This window comes from Cuculus canorus, unplaced genomic scaffold (genome assembly GCF_017976375.1).
Source record: "Cuculus canorus isolate bCucCan1 unplaced genomic scaffold, bCucCan1.pri subtelo1, whole genome shotgun sequence".
In the NCBI taxonomy this organism is placed as follows: domain Eukaryota; kingdom Metazoa; phylum Chordata; class Aves; order Cuculiformes; family Cuculidae; genus Cuculus; species Cuculus canorus.
Genome location: NW_026527860.1, coordinates 330972 through 352471, shown reverse-complemented (window position 1 = coordinate 352471; position 21500 = coordinate 330972). Strand labels below are relative to the sequence as shown.

Here is a 21500-nt window from a genome sequence, read left to right as displayed (position 1 = left end):
TCATAAAATGGTTGGGTCATAGATTATTCTGGTCCTAGAGGAGCCAGGTCATAGCAAGTTGTAGAATTATCATAGAAGAATTGGGTCATAGAAGGCTTGTGCCATAGAAGGCTCGGGTTTTAGAAGAGTCGGGTCATAGAGGAGTCTTAGAGGAGTGGGAATGTAGAAGAGTTGTTTCATAGAAGAGATGGGTGATTGAAGGCTCATTGAAGAGTAGGGTTGTAGAAGGGGTGTGTCCTTGAAGTGTCGGGTCATAGAAGCAGTATGTCATAGAAGGGTCATGGAATTTTAGGTGATAGAAGTCCTAAAACCACAGCTGGTAGCTCATATAAAAATACTATCATCCAAGAGTCAAATCATAGAAGGGTCACTTAACAGCAGGGTTGGCTCATAGAACAGTTGGGTCATAAAAGGGTCAGGTTAGAAGAGCATAGAAGCGTCAGGGCATAGATTATTTGTATCACAGAAGAGGGATAGAAGCCTTGGGTCATAGAACGTCATGTCATGGAAGAGTCAGAGAATAGTCAATTCACAAAAGCTCATAGAAGTCTCCAGTCAGTGTCAGGTCATATAAGGGGCGGGTGAAAGAAGAGTCAGCTTGTAGTTGAGATGGATCATAGAGGAGTAATAGAAAAATTCAGTCCCAAAAGGTTCATAGAGGTGTTACGTCACAGAAGTCTCAGGCCATAAAACATTTGGGTCTTATAATGGTCATAAAATATGTGGGTCACGGGAGAGTCAAGACATAGAAGCATGAGAGTTTAGTCAGGAAAAGGAAGGATCGGTTCATAGAAAAATCTTAGAAGAGTTGGGTCATAGAAGTATCGGTCCTTAGAAGAGTTCATTCAGGTCATAGAGGAGTTTGTTAACAGAAGGATGGTGAGACCCAATCTGCCCAAAGGGAATCCAGTCCCCTTCTCTTTCAGATATCCAGAAATAGAATCTGAGGGGAAAATGTCTAGGGCACAGCCTTTAGCTCCCCTGCTTATCCATTGGCCATTTCTGGACCATTAAGAACCATTAAGGCTGAAAAAGCCTCTGGGCTCCCCCAGCCCCAGCCCAGCTTTTTGCACAGAACATCCCAAAGTGTCAAATCTTCTTGGTTTGAACCCTCAGGGCTGGAGAATCCCCCACTGCCCTGGAACCTCTGCCAGGGCTTCATCGTGCTCACACAAAGGCATTTTCCCTCGTATCCACCCAAGAAGGCTTCTTCTTGTTCTCTGGACAAGAAGGTGGACATTCCCAGGTGTCATGGAGCCGTATCCGACTGATAGCTGTGTTCATGGAGCTGGTCAGATGCCAAAATCCTATCTTTTAATCGTCGCCTCGGTGCCTGGTTGATGTCTAAACTCTCTCTGTGGATGTGGACTTGAACTGAGCATCCTGGTCTGACCTCACAGCTGGCCCTGCTTGGAGCTGGGCTTTGGACTAGAGGTCACCTGAGCTCTCTTATTCCCTAAGTTCTTCTAGGAGCAGAAGATGTAGAGACTCACTTAGCAAGTTGTCCCGAGCATCCCCAGGAGGCCAAAGTGTGCCCTCATACCTCATGCTGTGATCCCCTAAGTCCAACCTGGCAGACCTCATCCAGACTCTCTCCAGTTTCTCCACTTTCCTTCTGAAATAGGAGACTCTTTGGGTCCTGTGGCATCGTCCTGGTGCCAGAAGAGTGAGGGCGGTGATTGTCTCCTTTGCACAGCGTCAGGAGTTGCTCACTGTGCTCCCTCCCAGTGAGTGGATGGGGGTGGGCAAGAAGTTGTCAGAGGGACAGAGCCAGGAGAGCTGACCCCGAGTGACCAGAGGGGCATCCCATAACATAGATGCCATGGTCAGTGATAAAAACTGTGGCAGAAGATGTAAGGATTTTTTTGTTCAAGGTGACAGGTGAAGGTAGACTGGTAGGTTTTCAGTCTGGTTGACAGAAGTGGCAAGGGATGGCATTTGCTTTGGGTTTTGTTACGAATTACGTAGGTCTTTATGTTTTTTCTTTCATCTGTTACTCTATTTTTATCTCAGCCCACAAGTCAAAAACCACTTCATAGAGCATCATGGGCAGAGACCTGACCGGCTGAGGAGTGCCCTGAGGATATGGACCTGAGGATACGGATATTGATCTTCTCCTGGAATTTTCTCAATGTCGAGAATAGAAGGCTCCAGGGAGAACCTAGAGCAGCCTTCCAGTACTAGAAGGGGGTCACCAAGAAAGCTGGGAAGGGACTTTTTCCAAGGATATGGAGTGATAAGAAAAGGGGGGATGGTTTAAATTGGAGAGGGAAAGCATTAGATTAGACATTAGGAAGAAATTTTTCACAAGGAAGTTGATGAGGCAGTGGCCCAGGTTTCCCAGGGAAGCTGTGGCTGTCCTCTCCCTGGAGGTGTTCAAGGCCAGGTTGGATGGAGCTTTGAACAGCCTGGTCCAGTTGGAGGTGTCCCTGTCCATGTCAAGGGGGTTGGAACTGGATGGGCCTTAAGGTCCTTCCAACCCAAACCATTCTATGATTCTGAAAAGTATGGTAAGACAAACCTTTCTTAGGTGCACTTTGAAATCTTCCTCTTCAATCACACTGGGAAATGACTCTAAAGAGCTGTGAAAGGCTTGAAGACCTGGAGAAATATCCAGGAAGACAAAGAGCTCGTTAAGGCTTTCTGTATTTTAATGAGACCCAGGGTGGGTTTGCTGATGAGTCCTTGAACCTCATCTTCTGAGAGGAGATTGAAGAAAGCTCTCAAGAAGTCAAAAGCAGAACTCAGAGTTCCTTGAACTCTTAATTGGTCTCAGTGAGGATGGTTAGAGAGAAAGATTCCCCAGGGACTCGTTAGAGCCGAGAATTGGAGGCCATGATTGCAGGCAGGCAAAGGCACTGTGCAGGCAGCTGTGATGCTGAGAGAAGCCTGGGTTTGCTTGGTGAAGCAGAAAGGCCAAGGGCTGACCCCCAGGGCCTGGGCAGGCAGATCTGGCTTTGACTGCAATGACGCTGGTGCCATGAACATTCTCACACTGCGGAACTAAATTGGGAGCAGTTATTCCATGTCATTCCAAACACAGGCCTGGAGGGTTACATGAGTTGCCAAGGATCTCACACCAAGATCCACGCAGTTGTAGAGGGTTCGGGTCTTAGAAGGGCAGAGTCATAGAAGTGTTGATTCATAGAAGAGTGGCAGAAAACTGTGTGTGAGAGCAGTCAGGTGATAGAAGGGTCGGATCATAGAGGACTGATCGAGGAATTCAATCACAGAAGGTTTATCGAAGACTTGAGTCATAGAAGTCTCATAGCAGAACTGGGTCATTGATGATTAAGGTCATAAAAGGGTCATAGAATATTCAGGCCATGGAAGAGTTGAGTCACTGAAATGTGAGTTTATTTGGATTTTAGGAGTGTTTGTCCACAGAACAGTCACAAAAGTTTTGGTTCAGAGAAAGATAGGGTCAGGGGTGAGTCTTGGAACCATCAGGTAATAAAAGAATCAGGTCACTGAAGGTTCATAGAAGTGTCAGGTCATAGAAGAGTCATAAAAATGTCAAAGCATACAAAGTTGCATCATAGAGCAGTCAGACCACAGCCAGGTCATGGAATGACGTGTTCTGTCATAGAAGGCTCGAGTCATGGAAGGGCCTGATTATATGAGAGACAGGTCACAAAAGAACTGAGTTATAGATGTGTCAGGCCTTAGAGGAACATTAGAAGAGTTCAGTCATAGAAGGTTCCTACAAGTCTCAGGTCACAGAATTTTCCCATAATAGAAGAGTCGAGTCACAGATACATGAGAGTTGATTTGGATAATAGAGGAGTTTGGTCGTAGAAGGGTTATCAAAGAGTCAGGTCATAGAAGTGTCAGGTCATAAAATGTTGGGGTCGTGGATTATTCTGGTCCTAGAGGAGCCAGGTCATAGCAAGCTGTAGAAGGATCATAGAAGAACTGGGTCATAGAAGGCTCAGGTTTTAGAAGAGTAGGGTCATAATGGAGTCCTAGAAGAGTAGGTGGTCGAAGAGTTGGTTCGCAGAGGAGATGGACGATTGAAGGCTCATTGAAGTGTAGGGTTGTAGAAGGAGTATGTCATTGAAGTGTCTGGTCATAGAAGCACTAGGTCATATAAGGATCATGGAATTTTGGGTGATAGAAGTCCTAAAAACACAGCCGGAGGCTCGTATAAGAATAATATCATCCAAGAGTCAGATCACAGAAGGGTCACTTAAGAGTAGGGTTGGCTCATAGAACACTTGGGTCATAGAAGGTTTGGGTTAGAAGAGTATAGAAGTGTCAGAGCATAGATCATTTGCATCACCAAAGAGTGATAGAAGCCTTGGGTCATATTTTTCCTTCTGAAAAGGACCCGCAAATTGGAAGTAGTGCCAGTGGTCAGGGAGTCTCCATGGCCTTTTGAATATGATGGAGAGTGTCCTCACTGGGACATCGTCCTGCTCACTCAGCTCCCTGGGATACTGTCCCTCCTATTCCACAGGCTGGGAATGATTGTGTTTGCTCAAGTGATCCCTGACTTGTTCCCCACCCACGCTTGCCCATGTCTTCCAGAGTCCCATCCTGAGTCACAATGGCCTGGGAGACCTTGCTGGGTAAGACAGGGACAAAGAGGACAAAGGGGATCTCTGATCTTTCTACACCTGCTCTTCCTAAATTCATCAGTGCCCACACAGGTCTGAAGCAGCAAACACTCATCATGGGGCCCTTGAACAGTCTTTCAAGCTGAGACTGAATCTTGGTCTGGACCCATGTTGAGCATGGAGGATGTTGTCCTTGAAGACCATCTGTGCTGAGCTCTGTGACCATATTCCAGCTCTGTGTACCACAGGAACGGCTCCAGTTCCTCCTGCCTGTGCCCTTGGCTGAGGGCATTGCTGCCCATTGGGGTTAAAGCCCTGCAGCTGTGGCACCAGGCAACCTCATCCCTGCCACGAGGAAGCCTGTGACCAAGCGCCCAGAACCCGTGTGTGTGAAGGCTTTGCTTAGCAAAAAGACGTGGCTGGGACAGAAGAGAGCTGAGTGTCTTTAAAACCAAGGCCTAAAGATCCAAGATGAAATGCCTAAATTTACTCAATGGAAAAGATCATCTCAGCTTGAAGAAATGAGATCATTCCCTGTCACTGTCCTGTTGTCCTATCTAATGGTGGGACAAAAATATTGATTTTCATGGCCGGCTGTTTTTCCAACAGGAGCAATGACACTGCAGGACAGGAGTGCCTCTGCCAGCTGAGAGAGGGAACATCAGGGATGGCTTCAGGCTGTTTCTCAGCAGTTCCCTGGAGCCCCAGGGACACCTGGAGGGAGCCCCGAGGGGGCAGAGAAAGGGCTGCCTTGGGCTGCTCCTCTGCTGCTGAGCTGGGCTGGGCTCCTGGCACGGAGGGAGCTGGTGGCAAGTGGGCAGCGCTACAAAGAGCCATCTCTGGGCAGGAGCAGCTCCTCTGCAAAGCTCAGCAGGGCTGAGGGCACTGCCTGCAGGCAGCGAGGGCAGAGGAGGGAGGCACAGAGAGGGGAAAGGCAGGGTGGGGTGGGAGGGAAGACGAGGCTTCATTTGGAGAAAGATCTTCACAGCCCTTCTCCAGGTGAATCTCTGGGTGCAGGACAATGCAGGTGTTGTTCCTGGAGGGATCTCCTAAATCCGGCACAGCCACAGCCTGTGGGATCTGTCAGGAGCGCTCTTGCTGTTTCTCCAGTGGAGACAATAACCAGGGTCAGTGCTCAGCCTGCCCGGGGAGTTCTCCATGGTGGGAGAGAGAGAAGGTCTGGGGAGAAGAAGCACCTCCTATCAGAAGAGGGTCTTTCTGCTTTCAAGAGGTGCTGTGTGAGTCAGGGCTGCTCAGAGCTCCGATTCCCCCCACATATTTCTAAGAGGACTTTTCAAAAGGTAGATTTTGTTAAAGATAAGGAACTCTCCTGAGTCTGTTTTTTCCTTTCCGTGCACCTGGAGAATTTCAGGGGAGAAATGGAACAAGAGGCTCTCATGCTTGAACAAATTACGGAGACTCCTGAGCTGTGTCCTTGAGTGGTCAGTAGGTCTGATAGGAGCCTCCTAAAGTGTCTCCAGCTGCTCCTTTGCGCACGGACACCACCAGCATCAGCTCTGCTGGACCCACCAGGCTCAGTCTGTGCTGTCCTTTTCTGCTTATAAACAAGACCCTGTGCCCAGCTTTACCCGGCAAACAGGCAGGATTGTGTAGGGCTGGGGGGAGAGCAGAGAGGGTCAGATGGGGTCTGTGAGCACTGACAGAGAGAAGGCATGGACAGGGAAACACCTCCCAGGGGGAAAATGTCCATCAGAAGGCATTGGATCATGAAATGAGAGGGGAATTAATACAGCGATGTTGTGGGAGGGAGAATTCAGAGAGCTGTGTGTGCTCCCCTGCAGGGCAGCCCCTTCCTCTGAGCAAGCCCCCTGGCCTCCTCTCCCACCCAGCAAAGCCTCTGCCCTCAGGGCTCTGGGCTCCAGGGCTGAACCCCCTCCTCTGCAGCCACAGCTCCAGTGCCCTCTCCAGAGCACAGGGGCTGAGAGCAACTGCCCGGCAAGGTTGGTGTCTGGGAGGGGGTGAGCACAGCTGGGGAAGGGGAACACTGTCTGTGTGCCCGGCTGCCTCTGCCCTGGCCTCTTGCAGCCAGACCCTCACTCTCTTTCTCCCTGTTTCTCCCCTTGTCCCTGTTCTTAGTATTTTTCTCTCATTCTCACTGCCAGGCTCTCTGGGGATGGGAGTTGCAGAGTCAGGCACTGATCTTCTCTGGGGCAGTGAGCAGGGCATTCCTCGGGAATTAACAGACTCTTCTTTGCTGAGATATCATCATTAGGACACTTATCTTTCCCTGAGATTTCCTCCCAAGCACCAAGCATCCCTCCAGGATGCAAATCTATCCTATGGCATCTTTGTGTTACTTGAATGTCTGTGGAAAAGCACAGAGACGTTCAGTGAAGGAAATGTTTTTGGATTTGTGAAATGAGCTGTGTGTATCCTGGGCTGGAAGAGGGGTGCTGAGACCTTGAGGAAGGGTTTGATATTTAATGCTTGGCAGTGGGTTTATTTGCCTGTTGGCTTTTAAGGTGAATATGAAAATGTGATCCCAGGGCAGCTGGGAACAAGAGTGAGGAACAGAGCAGCTCCCCTCCTTCTGCATGGAGCCACAGGCAATGCTCTCACCTCGCAGGCCTTCCTCTGTTCTTCCTGAGTTCAGCAGAGATGCTGAGGGTTTCTGACACCCAAGAACCCCATGACACCCATACTGCAGAGCAGGGCTGACTCCTTGCATCCAGCGGCAGAGGTCCTGCTCCTCATGGCACATTCAGCTGGCACCGAGCAGGGCTCCTGGCAGGGAGCTGAAAGAAGGGCTGTGAGAAAAGGGACAATGTATGAACAACAGGGGAGGGGAATGAGAAATGGCTTTGATTTGGCTCAGAGAAGTCTCCCTTAACTTGTCACTCTGCATTGCTCCTCTGACAGTGTCATAATCCCAGAGGCAGCAAATGTCCAACAGCAGCTCCATCACCCAGTTCCTCCTCCTGGCATTCGCAGACACACGGGAGCTGCAGCTCTTGCACTTCTGGCTATTCCTGGGCATCTACCTGGCTGCCCTCCTGGGAAACGGCCTCATCATCACCACCATCGCCTGTGACCACCACCTCCACACCCCCATGTACTTCTTCCTCCTCAACCTCTCTGTTATTGACCTGGGATCCATCTCCACGACTCTCCCCAAATCCATGGCCAGCTCCCTCTGGAGCACTAGAGGAATTTCCTACTTGGGATGTGCTACACAAATCTTTTTTTACCTTTTTTTTGCTACAGCAGAATATTCTCTTCTCACCGTCATGTCCTACGACCGCTACGTTGCCATCTGCAAACCCCTGCACTACGGGACCCTCCTGGGCAGCAGAGCTTGTGTCCACATGGCAGCAGCTGCCTGGGGCGCTGGGTTTCTCTATGCTCTGCTGCACACGGCCAATATATTTTCCCTGCCCCTCTGCCAGGGCAATGCTGTGGAACACTTCTTCTGTGAAATCCCCCACATACTCAAGCTCTCCTGCTCAGATGCTGCCCTCAGGGAGGTTTGGCTTCTCGTGGTCAGTGTTTTAGTAGGATTGGGATGTTTTGTTTTCATTGTGGTGTCCTATGTGCAGATCTTCAGTTCGGTTCTGAGAATCCCCTCAGAGCAGGGCCAACACAAAGCCCTTTCCACGTGTCTCCCTCACCTGGCCGTGGTATCCCTGTTTCTTAGCACTGCCATGTTTGCCTACCTGAAGCCCCCCTCCATCTCCTCCCCATCTCTGGATCTGGCAGTGGCAGTTCTGTACTCAGTGCTTCCTCCAGCACTAAACCCCTTATTCTACAGTCTGAGGAACGAGCAGCTCAAGGATGCAGTGTGGAAACTGATATCTGACTCTTTTTAAGTAGCAGCAAACTGCCCATCTTCATCTATGTGTGACTTGCAATGAACTGCACTGCAGATCCAGCCTTTCTTTGGGAGCTTATTTAGATTCATTTTTGGATTTATTTTTTCTTGGTTTTAATAAAGTTGTCCACAAAGTAATGTCATCGTTCCTCCCATTCGGTGTCAGTGTCTCCCTTTCTCGTGTGATACAGAGTTTGTGGAAACAAGGAGCCGTGCTCTGTTCTTGTTTACAGAATGTAATGACCCTGTAGCCACTTGTTTGTCCATGATCCTTACTGAAGGACTTTCTTAGAAGCTGCTGGGTCACCTCCAGATGTGGAGGGTAAGAGTCCAGCACTGCAGAGAACCAGCACTTGCTCTCTCTAGAGCTTCTTTCTTGGCACCCCCATGACCTTCTGAGCCCTTGAGCTGGTGGAAGATCTGAGTGCTCTGAGCTTGGTCACTCTCCTGCGCTGTGGCCGTGCTGGGATCACAGGCAGGGACAGGCAATGGGCACCTCTGTGACAGGGCTGATGGCCATGGGGTTGCTGTGAAGGCCTGTGGGACCGAGAGTGCCTCACGGTCACTTCACTTTGAGAACAACATCCCCTGGAAACTGCCTGAGTGCAGCACTGGGCTGTGCTGCCTTGGACTGAGGTCTCTGTGTCCGTTCCTTGTGGTGAGGAGCATCTCAGCTGAGTGCAGAGCAGGGTGACCAAGCACAGCTCTGGGAGTGGCAGCAGGAGAACAGAGACCCTGTGACTGCTGCTGTGCAGAGCCGCTGCGTGAGCACGGGGAGGGCTCTGTCTCTGGGCACCCTGTGTGTGAGATGGGGCACACGGTGTCCCAGTTCAGTCCCTGCGATCTGGCAGAAAATCATGGACAATGGGTCCTTCCCCACGTTAATGAGGAATGGGAATCAGGTAAAGAAAAGAAGTCCTGAAGACTGAAATAAAAAGGATTTAATAAATACAATAAAACCTCACACTATTCCTATCAGTAACACTTACAGTAACACTCACAGTAACACTCACGCTGCTGCAAGGTCTTGTTTTAGTAACAGTAGTGATTGTAGAATCACAGAATCACATCATGGAATCATGGAATAATTTTGGCTGGAAAGGTCCTTTGAGATCAGCCTGATCCAAGCCCCTTGCCATGGGCAGCGACATCTTCAACTGGATCAGGTTTCTTATAACCTCATCCAACCTGGACTTGAACTTGTCAGTATTAAAACTAAAAATTAATACTAATTATATTCAATATCAAGGTGTTCGGCCATGTTATAGATTGCGCACTATTAGCAATTGTCCCCTGGATGCTCTGGGAAAGCTGAAATAGGGAAATCATTACACATGAGTCCAACACACTGACTGTTTCCATGTCTGGATGCACATCCCAACCATGAGGAGGGACTTTTGTTACATGGAAACCTCTGTCTTCCTCCTTTGCTGACTGATACCTCTGCCCTGGGGCCTTGCTCAGTGTTTCACCCTGAAAGGTTTCTCACAACCTCAGCTCTCTCAGCCTCTCCTTGTCCATAATGTGCTCCAGCCCCAACCATCCTTCTGGGCTGGGCAGGACTCGCTCCAGGCTGGGCAGGGTCTTCCTTGTGCTGGGAGCCCCGTCCTGGACACAGCAGCCCTGATGTGTCCTGTGGTGGGTTCACCTTGTCCAGCAGCCGGACCCCCCCCAGCTGCTCCCTCCCTGCCCAGAACCAATGAGACAGAGGGAGAGAGTGAACCAGGAAAGCTCATGGGTCGAGAGAGAGGAAAGGAGATCATGGACCAGTCACTGGCACTGGCACAGACGTGGGGACTTGCTAAAGGTTAATTTAATTTATTGCCAGTTAAGAAAGGTTTGAATTATGAGAAACAAGGACAAAATATTAAAGCCCATTCCCTCCTGCTTTCTCCTATGCTCAAATGACTCCTTTGCTCCCAGTTCCTCTGCCCACCCCATCCCCAGGAGGAGCATGGACGGTGGAGAAGTGGGGGTTAAAAGTTAGTGAAGAACATCTCTGCTGCTCCTTTCCTCCTCACACTCTCCACTGCTCCAGTGTGGGTCCTCTCCATGGGATCCCATCATATCTGTGGTTAACACTCTGTGTGGTTCATTCCTTTCTCTCTACCCATAGGGCAGTGTCAGTGCCCTGAGAGCATCCATGGGCCTTCATGGCCCTGACCAGCATCACCTGGACCTCCACCCACCCCTCTGTCCATGGCCCAGGAGAACAGGTTTGACTGACATCTCCAGCTTGATCTGAGCTGTAGGTGTGAGGGTCTCCAAACACAGACACAGACACAGCCTGACCTGTCCATGGACCTTGTGGAGTCAGACTTGCAGAGTCACTTCCCAGTTTGGTTCTTTATGGGGTTAAAAATGGAATGACATTGTAGCCATCCCAGTGCCAGAACCCAGGAGACTCACAAAGGCTTAGGACCATTCTTCTTTCTTTCTTTTCATCAGCTGGTCAGGTCTGAGAGGCAATATAGAAAAGCAGGTTGAGGTTTCAGGGTGCAAATGACAGAAAAGGGGGAACAGAGCCATCACATAAAATGATCTAAATTCAAAGTTTGTTCAAAACTGTTCTCTTCCTTTCATGGAGCTCTTAAGTCTTCCACAAGAACCTGGAAGCTCTGAGGTGTGTCTGCCTGCCTATCTTTGAACTAATAAGCTGACAGTTCCCAAGTCATTGTATTCGCATTCTGTTTCCAGCCTAAAGCACCTCATGGGCTGCAGATGGGCCAAGAGACTGGCAGGAGGATCCCACTCCACCGGACAAGAAGGTGGACGTTCCCAGGTGTCACAGGAGCTGTGGAAGACCAATAGCTGTGTTCATTGATTTGGTCAAATGCCAACATCCTTTCTTTTAATCATGGCCTCGGTGCCTTGTTGGTGTCTAAAGTCTCTCTGCGGATGCTGACATGGACTGAGCAGCCTGGTCTGACCTCAGAGATGGCCCTGCTTGGAGCTGGGCATTGGATTAGGGATCACCTGGGCTCTCTTATTCTCTAAGTTTTTCTAAGACCATAAGTTGTAGAGTCCTACTTAGCAGGTTGCCCTGAGGCTCATGAGGGAGGCGGAAGTGTGTCCTCACACCTCATGCTATGGGCCCTTAACTCCATCCTGGCAGACCTCCTCCAGATCCTCTCCAGTTTCTCCATTTTCCTTTTGAAAGGTGAGACTCTTTGGGTCCTGTGGCATCGTCCTGGTGCCAGAAGAGTGAGGGCAGTGATTGTCTCCTTTGCACAGCATCAAGAGTTGCTCCCTCTGCTCCCTCCCAGTGAGTGGCTGGGGGTGGGCAAGAAGTTGTCAGGGGGACACGGCCAGGACAGCTGACCCTGACTGACCACAGGCAGATCCCATAACACAGATGCCATGCTTTAAGGGAGTGGCTTTAAGATTTAGAGAAGATTTGGATTAGACATTAGGAAGAAATTGTTCACAAAGAAGGTGGTGAGGCAGTGGCCAATGTTTCCCAGGGAAGCTATGGATGGCCCCTGCCTGGAGGTGTTCAAGGCCAGGCTGGATGGGGCCTTGAGCATCCTGGTGCAATGGGAGGTGTCCCTGCCTATGGCAAAGGGGGTGGAACTGGCTGGGCTTTAAGGACCCTTCAACCCAAACCATTCAATGATTCTGAAAAGTATTGAAATACAATGTTTAAACTAAAACATATTTTTCTTAAGTGCACTTTGAAATCTTCTTCTTTAACCTCTAAGGGAAATGACTCCAAGGAGCTGTACAAGGCTTGAAGAGCTGAAGAAAAGAAAGAACTCGTTAAGATTTTCTGTATATTAATGAGACCCAGAGTGGATTTGCTGATGAGTCCTTGAACCTCAGCTTCTTAGAGGAGACTGAAGAAACATCTCAAGAAGTTAAAAGCAGAACTCAGAGTATCTTGAAGTATTAATTGGTCTCAGTGAGGATTGTTACTAACAAAGCCTCCCCAGGGACTCGTTAGGGACGATAATTGGAGGCCATGATTGCAGGCAGGCAAAGGCACTGTGCAGGCAGCTGTGATGCTGAGAAAAGCCTGGCCATGCTTGAGGAAATAGAAAAGCCAAGCCCTGACCCCCAGGTCCTGTGAAAGCAGATCTGGCTTTGGCTAGAATGACATTTGTGTCATAACATTCCCACTTGGTTTTATCGAATTTGGTGCATTTATTCCATATAATTCCAAAGAGATGCTTGCAGAGTTATGTGAGATGCCAAGGCTTTCACACAGATCCATGGAGTTGCAGAAGAGTTGGATGATGGAAGAGTAGGGTCATAAAAGGGCTGTGTCACAGAAGAACACTTAATGTGAGAATTCTTCATTGTGAGAATTGTCAGGCCATAGAAGAGTCGGGTCATAGAGGAGTAACAGGAGAGTTTGGTTTGAGATGGTTCATAGAAGTGCTCGGTCACAGAGGTCTCATAGCCTGGTTGGATCATAGAAGTCTGATAACAGAGCTGGGTCATAGAAGTCTCAGGTTATAGAAGACCGAGGTCATAAAAGGGTCATAGAATTTTTGGGTCATGGAGAAGTTGGGTCATTGAAGTATGAAATTTTATTAGGGGTTTCCAAGGTTTTTTGGGTTATAGAAAGTTCATAGAAAGTTTAGTTCGGAGAAGAGTTGGTTCAGAGATAGTTTGGGTCGTAGACAAATTGTAGAACTGTGTACTCATAGAAGAGTCATAGAAGAATTGTGTCATGGAAGGGATATAGAAGAGTCAGAGAACAGAAAAGTCATAGCAAGACCTGTCAGGGCATATAAGAGTTTGGTCATAGAATATTTAAGCCATAGAAAAGTCAGATAGAGAAGGGTCAGAGAAGAGTTGAGTCATAGGTGCCTTGGATCACAGAAGACTCAGGTTTTAGAAGAGTTGAGACATAGAGAAGTAATTGAAGAGTGAGGTGATAGAAGAGTCGGCTCATAGAATAGTTTGGTTTGGAAGGTACATGGTAGTGTTGGGTCATAGAAAGTTTACATCATAAAAGTGCCGGGTCATAGAAAAGGCAGCTTATATAAGATTTGGGTTATATAGGAGTTCAGAGGATACACACCATAGTGGGTCAGGTCAAAGAAGTCTCAGTTAATAATAGGGTCACAAATGAGCTGGGTCATAGAAGAGTGTGGTCATAGATGTGTCTGATCACAGAGGTGTCACAGCGTAGATTATTTGGCCCATAGAAGAGTTGGGTCCTAGAAATTCACATCACAGAAGAATCAAAGGATAATCAAGTCATAGAGGGTTGGGTCAAAGAAAGCAAGAGTTATGGAATGGCCTGGTCATGTAAGAGATGGGTCACAGAATGGTTGGGTCACATTGAGTCATAGAGGAGTCGGGCCATAGGAAGTCATGGAAGAATAAGAGAAGAGTTGGGTCATAGAAAGCTTGGGTTATAGATGGGTCAATTTTTACAAGTGTTGTGTTACAGAAGAGTGAGATCCTGGAAGAGTTGAGTCACAGAAAGTTCGGCTCATAGAAGGGATAGAGAAGTGTCCTTTATGGTAGGGTCTGGTCATAACATTTTCATAGACAATTTGTGTCATAGGAAGGTCATAAAAGAGTCAGGACATCAAAGAGCAAGAGCATCACAGAGCAAGGCGCAGGCAGCTCCCAGCACAGAGGCCACCTTGTCCATATTGGTGTCCATTATTGTCCATATTGGTGTCTCCAGTGTCTATACTGGGAACACCGGTGTCCATTCTGGTGCCTTAGTGGTCTGTACTGGGAGCACTGGTCCTGCACTGGGGACCACGGTGCCCGTATTGTTGTCCGTGGTGTCCATACTGGGAATATTGTCCCCATATTTGTCCTACACTTGTGTCTTAGTGATGCCATGCTGAGGGCTCTGTTAGAATCATAGAACCATGGCATGGGTTGGGTTGAAAGGGACCTCAAAGCCCATGGGCGGGGACACCTCCCACTGGAAAACAGTCTTCAAGCCCCATCCAACATGGCCTTCAACACCTCCAGGGATGGGGCAGCCTCCACTGCTCTGGGCAACCTCTGCTCTGGGCGGAAAATAAGGAAATTCCATCAGAGTTTAATTTACAGAAAGAGAAAAGGCTTCCCTGCACCTCCCCCTCCCTGGGTCCCAACCCTTGACTGTGCCCAATGACAGCGCAAAGAGGGACGTGGCTCTGGGAGGTCAAACACCAACTGTTCATGCTGTCTGTGCTCCAGTTCACCTCAGAGAAGGGCCTGGAGAGAAAGCTTAGGCTGGAGATGCCTGGGGAGCTGAAAAGGACTGAGTCACATCCCTCCACTGTGGGGATCTACATTTGCACAGCCTGGTGTGGCCCCAGTGCCTAAAACACTGGAGGACTGATTCTGACCAAGGAAGCCTTCAGCAACAGCCACCAACGCAAACAACCCTTCCTGCCCTTGGGTGAGGCTCAGGCAGTCCTTGATTTCCTTCTCTGAAACCCTTCACCATACAGGCGGTCCTATCAGGGTGTCCAACAAAGCCAGGATCAGGACAGTGAGGCCTTATCCCAGCAGGATCCCCAAAGCAGAAAGGCTACAAAGAGGCAACAGCGTGAGTTGGAGCCACCATGGGCAAATCCAGGCACTGTGGGGTGATTCCTTCTGTGAGACACGTAGGACTGTCGGTATGGGGAGAAAGAGGAGTCAGAGGAGCTGCTGCATGAGGAACTGCCTGTCCACAGCCTGGGTGTCTGTCACAGTCAGTGTTGTAAATAAGAATGGAAAAGTGGTCCATTTGACCCAAAAGTCTGACTTGGGTGGCACAGAGTGGCACCTGCAGATCATGAGGAACCAGTGGGCAGTTCCTTATGCTCCCACATCTTGATCTGGAATGACAAGGTGATAGGAGGATGCTCATCAACCCCAGTTGTGCTGCCTCTAGAAACACATCTGGGTTTTTTTTCTGACATTGTTACCATGGTAACCTTGGAATGATGTGAAATTACTGGTGTGGTCCCACTGGTGCTGTTGGCCTGGGAAGATGGGGTAGGGTAAGGGCTAGATGTGTATTAGTCAGCATTTGGGTGCGGATTCGAGTGAGGGCTCCGGAACGGTTTAAGTTTGGGTTTGAGTTCCTGGGGAGCTCATCACCCTCCCGTCATCTCACTGAGAGGACGTTACTTCTGTCAGTATTTAATTCCTCATCCATCAAGAATCCACTCCGTCAGATTCCTTTCCTTGCAAAAATTTGTCAGCTATTCTTCCCAAAGCCCCGCTAACAAATCTGTCCCCTGTGAGCTCTATATCAGACACTCATCTCTGAACATTCCAGCTCTTTTTGATACGAAACTGAGTTTTCTACTCCAATCTACAGATTTTGATCATCTTTCTTTTTTACTCCTTCCAAATGATGCTGTTCAATGAGGGATAATTGCTAATTGATGCTTGCTTGAGAGATGCCAAATCACCACTTGCTCTCAGTGCATTGTGGAGGAGGAAACACCTCATCCTTAGAGCATCAGGGTCTCATGGCTTCCTCATCCCCACCCAGGAGCCTGAGAGGGGTTCTTCCCACAGTCCTGTCCTTGGCATTGCACATCCCCACATGCCACTGTCCCAGGATGAGACCTGAGGAATGAGTGAGGGACAGGATCTCCATGACCAGGGGCTGGGGTCAGGGTTTGGCCCTTTGGATTCTTGAAACACATCCAGGTTGACTCAGCATCAGAGCCACCTTTCCCTTGCTTTTCCCAACCTTTCATCACTGCCTCCACTTTCCTGCTCTAACGGGGCCCTGGAGATGCTTTCTCAGCAGTGCCCTCAGTGGGACCCATTAACACAACAAGAAACTTTGGAGCTTGAATTTGAGTTTTACTTCTGGAGAAGTTTGTCCCACTTCCTCTCAGGGTCTGAGGTTCATGGACTCGGCATCAAACCCACCAGAGGGGTCATTACAATGCCCTGGGCTGCTCCTCTGCTGCTGAGCTGGGCTGGGCTCCTGGCACGGAGGGAGCTCATGCTCTGCCCAGGAACTCTGCAAAGCCCAGCAGGGCTGAGGGCACTCCCAGGGATTCTTGGAGGGATGATCGAGGCAGAGAGAGCTTAAAGATGGTCAGGAGTGGGAGGATGACTGAGAGCTGACTGGAGGAGTAACCTTGGCAGTCCTGGACACGGTGAGTCTGGGTGCAGGGCAATGCAGGTGTAGATCCTGGTGGGCTCTCCTCAAGCTGGCACAGCCCCCAGCTCATGGGATGTGTGAGGAGGGGCTCTTGTGAGGCACTTTGGAAGGGCTGTGAAGGCAGGGGGTGCAGCCAGGGGTGCCCCGGGCTGTCGTTCAGAGCAGGGTCCCTGCACCACAGGGGTCTGTGTGCTGGAAGAGGCTCTGCCACGTCCGGGAGTCAGCGCTCAGCCTGCCCGGGGAGACCCCCACTGTGCTGCAGGGAGAAGCTGTGGCTGCAAGAAGCACCTCCTGGCAGGAGAGGGTCATTTTGCTGCTCAGAGTTTGCTGCATGGATCGGGTCTGCTCACAGTTCCAAATCACCCCCGGGTGATTCTGAGGGGACATTTCAAAGGGAAGGACATTGAAGTTAACGAGTTTTCCTAATTCTTTCTTTTCAGTTTCTGCTCCTGGGGAATTTGGAGAAAGTAATGGAAGAAGAGGTCCTGATGCATGAGCGAATCACTGAGACTACTGAGCTTTAACTGTGAGTGAACAACGGGTCTGAAATAATTCTCCTAAAGCACATTGATGCCTATGGACAGCAGCATCGTCACCTCTGCTGGACCCACCAGGCTCTTTTCTCCTCTGGAACTTTCAAACAGACCATGTGACCAGGCAGAGCCCTGCAAAGCAGAAGGTTCCTTTAGGGGAATTCCCAGAGTCTGGAATGGGTTCTGCAAGGAGGGTAAGAACAGGAGACAGGGAAACAGTTCCAAGGACAGAATTCTCCATGCACCAGGAACAGGATCAGGGAATGCGAGGGAATTTAAAACAGAGATGTTGTGGGAGGCAGGACTCCTAAAGCTCTGTGTGCTCCCCTGCAGGGCAGCCCCTTCCTCTGAGCAAGCCCCCTGGCCTCCTCTCCCACCCAGCAAAGCCTCTGCCCTCAGGGCTCTGGGCTCCAGGGCTGAACCCCCTCCTCTGCAGCCACAGCTCCAGTGCCCTCTCCAGAGCACAGGGGCTGAGAGCAACTGCCCGGCAAGGTTGGTGTCTGGGAGGGGGTGAGCACAGCTGGGGAAGGGGAACACTGTCTGTGTGCCCGGCTGCCTCTGCCCTGGCCTCTTACAGCCAGACCCTCACTCTCTTTCTCCCTGTTTCTCCCCTTGTCTCTGTTCTTGCTGTTGTTCTCTCATTCTCGCTGCCAGGCTCTCTGGGGATGGGAGTTGCAGCTGTGGAGTCACTCACTGCCCTGGTGGCTCCTTTCCTGCCATTGTGTCCATGGGAACCCGTGTCCCAGCTTTGCTCTGAGCTGTGAGGCTGTGGGCAATGCAGTCAGTGGGGCTGGGGAAGGACTTCAATCCCTCCTCGTCAAATGCCATCAAATGACTCTTGGCTTTCTCCTTAGGTGTCCTTCCAAGCTGTGAGCTTCCCTCCAGAATGCAAACCTGTCCTGTCACATCTTGGTGTTACCTGAAAGACCTGTGGAGAAGCGTAGGGAAGCTACAGCCAAGGAAATGCTGCCGGGTTTGTGAAATGAGCCGTGTGTGTCCTGGGCTGACAGCAGGGGCTGAGACCTTAGGAAAGGGTGAGACACTGAGTGGTGTGAGGTGGATCCCTCTGCTCTCAGCAGTGGCTTCTCAGGGTACCATGGGAATGTGATCCCCCTTCATCTCAGAAAGGTGCAAGTCCAGAGCAGCTGGGAACAAGAGTGAGGGACAGAGCAGCTCCCCTCCCTCTGCACTGAGCCACAGGCAATGCCCTCACCTCGCAGGAATTGCTTTGTTGTCCCTGAATGCACATAAATATTGAGGGGTTTTGACATCTATGAAAATCTCAAGCCAATATGGGAGAGAACTGTAAATAACCCTCTCTCTCTCTTTCACGTTGGAGACTGTTTTAACTGTAAAATTATAACACTGGGGCTGTGTGTATTGTGTTAAATGGCTTTGTCACTATATTCTTCTTCATGTTCAGTGCTTCATATACGGAGGCAGCAGATGTCCAACAGCAGCTCCATCACCCAGTTCCTCCTCCTGGCATTCACAGACACACGGGAGCTGCAGCTCTTGCACTTCTGGCTCTTCCTCAGCATCTACCTGGCTGCCCTCCTGGGCAATGGCCTCATCATCACCACCATTGCCTGTGAGCACCGCCTCCACACCCCCATGTACTTCTTCCTACTCAACCTCTCTATTCTTGACCTGGGTTCCATCTCTACCATTGTCCCCAAATCCATGGCAAATTCTCTCTGGAGCACCAGGGCCATCTCCCACACAGGATGTGCTTCTCAAGTCTTTCTCTTTCTGTTTTTCATTGCAGCAGAATACTCTCTTCTCACCATCATGTCCTATGACCGCTACGTTGCCATCTGCAAACCCCTGCACTACGGAACCCTCCTGGGCAGCAGAGCTTGTGTCCACATGGCAGCAGCTGCCTGGGGCGCTGGGTTTCTCAGTGCTCTGCTGCACACGGCCAATACATTTTCCCTTCCCCTCTGCCAGGGCAATGCTGTGGAACAGTTCTTCTGTGAAATCCCTCAGATCCTCAAGCTCTCCTGCTCACACTCCTACCTCAGGGAAGCTGGGATCAGTGTGTTCGGTGCCTGTTTAGTTTTTGGCTGTTTTGTTTTCATTGTGGTGTCCTATGTGCAGATCTTCAGCGCTGTGCTGAGGATCCCCTCGGAGCAGGGACGGCACAAAGCCTTTTCCACGTGCCTCCCTCACCTGGCTGTGGTCTCCCTCTTTATCAGCACTGCAGGGTTTGCCTACCTGAAGCCCCGCTCCATCTCCTCTCCATCCCTGGACCTTGTGGTGTCAGTTCTATACTCAGTGGTGCCTCCAGCATTGAACCCCCTCATCTACAGCTTGAGGAACCAGCAGCTCAAGGATGCAGTGTGGAAACTGATAACTGGATGGTTCTCTCAAGCAATGAACTGCTCATCACCTTCTGCATAGCAGTTATCCTGCAACTCACAGCAGGCCGAGACCAACTTCGGTATTTGGTATTGGTGTTGCTGGTTTTTAATAGGGATAACGTTATCCTTCTATTTTATTCACTGTCATCTTCTCTTTTCTCACTGATTGTTTGTGTAAATGAGGAGCTGTGCTCTCTGTGTGTTTCAACAAAATAAAGGGATATTCAAGGACTTTTCTTTCCTGATCTCTTTCCTCCAAGTCTATTTTGGAGCTCTTGAGACAGTTCCTGTGGTCATGGGTGGAGGGGAAAAGAGCCCCCGCACGGCAGCACTGCCAGGCACCAGCACTTGATCTCCCAGAGCTGTTCTCTCTCCACTTCCACACTCTCCTCCTCATCCCTTGCCTTGCTGGAAGGCCTGAGGGCTCTGAGCTTGGTCACAGCGGTGCTGCGTGGCAGTGCTGTGCCCGCAGGCAGGGACAGGCAGAGGGCACTTGTGGGACAGAGCTGCCTCCACAACAGCCTTTCCACAAAGAGAGGAGATCTCCTCAGGCCTGCACTGAGGTCTTAGGGTTTCTTTTGGGGTTTGTCCAAGAACCTGAGCCACTGATGAAAACACCAGTGTAAAGATAAACACTGCAGGTGTGATGGGTTTGGGAAGGCTATAGTTGTCTTTCACATCCAGGCCTCCTCTGGGAGATCTTCAGGACAGGGTCTGGTCTGTGCCCATATGCGCTGTAGCACACACAGAACCTGTCCCAAGGCAATCATCCTGGAGTAGCCCCTCAAAACCACCATTCCCAGCACTGCCCTCTCTCTCCAGCTTGGAGATACTCTTTGTCCCTCCCTGAAAGGACACAGAACGAGGAGCTCAGATTCAAAGTTCACACTGTTCAGACAAGATGTGAGCATGTACGTCACGTGTGTGAGGTGAGATGAACCCAAGAGAACACAAACAGCTCTTCCTTGAGTTCCATGAAGGTCTGTGAGACAGTTTCTCAAAGTCACATTGTGTTGAGATCAACATCCCAAGTGTAAGTGCCTCAATGTAGCACTGGGATGTGCTTTCTTGAACTGAGGTCTCTGTGTCCATTCCTCATGACATGAGGCATCTCAGACAAGTACAGAGTGGTGGGATACACCACAGGTCTGAGTGCATCTGATTCTCTGGGAGTGCAGAGAATCCCTGTGACTCTTGCCTTTGTGTGTAAATGGTGAAAACTTGGTGAATATCCTTGGGTGCATGAGGAGTCCACGAGGCCAGCTGAGATGTGGACTCCTGACAGAACCCTGGCAGTTCTGTGTGTGCCTCCAGGAAAAACCCCACCGGTCCAGGGAGATTCATCTCACCTGCCTTGGACAGGCTCAGTGCAAATGTTTCTGCCTGCTGCATCACCCTTGCCTGTGACCCTTGAATGTGCTCTCAAAGGTGCCAGAGCAATCAGAGCAGTTCTGGGGTCCTTGGAAAAGGCAGATGTGGGTGGCAAACGTCCCGCAGGCATTTCCAGGCCCTTGAAGGACAAGAAAGGTGTTCGCAGTCAAACCCCAAGTGCAGAGAGAAGGAAATGCAGGTAGGGAATATACCGGTAGAAACCAAATATGGAAAGATAGGTGTCGTTGTTGGGATGGACACAACATTCAAAAGATTGTGAGCAAAAGCCAAACTTTATTGTTTTACTGGCCTCTTTATATTTTTTGTTATCTATCAGGCTGTGTTCATATACTAAAGCTGTTAAAGTGATTTGTTCAACCGCTCTGTCCACGTGCCTAAAGCTTTACTATGATTACAATGCAATCCCAAGCTCATACATAGCCATGTGCCATGGGCAATCTCCATCTCTTAGTCCATACTGGTTTGTTCCGGTCTGAGCTAGAACTGAATCGGTTTTCTCGCTTTAGCTCAAAGTTCCTGACCTTGGACACTTCCAGAGATGGGACATCCACAACTTCTCTGGGTACCTGTTCCGATTCCTTGACATCCTCATTGTAAAATGTTTCTTCCTTACATCCAATCTAATTCTCCCCTCTTCCAGTTCAAAGCCATTGCCCCTCGTCCTGCCAACACAGGCTTTGGGAAAAAGTCTTTCTTGGCCTCTGACCACTATGAGTTCACCTGCAAACACCCCGGAGAGTGCCCAGA

General features: G+C 49.8%; 2 protein-coding genes across 2 annotated transcripts in view; both read left to right on the top strand.

The window, feature by feature from the left end:
- LOC128850857 (olfactory receptor 14A16-like) overlaps positions 1-8386 on the top strand; it is an 18221-nt gene extending 9835 nt beyond the window's left edge. Inside the window, exon 2 of the mRNA XM_054055870.1 lies at positions 7544-8386. Coding sequence (XP_053911845.1) covers positions 7544-8386 — 843 coding nt within the window. The remainder of the gene's footprint in view (positions 1-7543) is intronic.
- A 10034-nt stretch (positions 8387-18420) lies between these two features.
- On the top strand, positions 18421-19401 carry LOC128850846 (olfactory receptor 14J1-like). The gene has a single exon (XM_054055860.1). The coding sequence runs from the start codon at positions 18445-18447 to the stop codon at positions 19399-19401; it is 957 nt and encodes a 318-aa protein (XP_053911835.1). The 5' UTR covers positions 18421-18444.
- The last annotated feature ends 2099 nt before the right edge of the window (positions 19402-21500 follow it).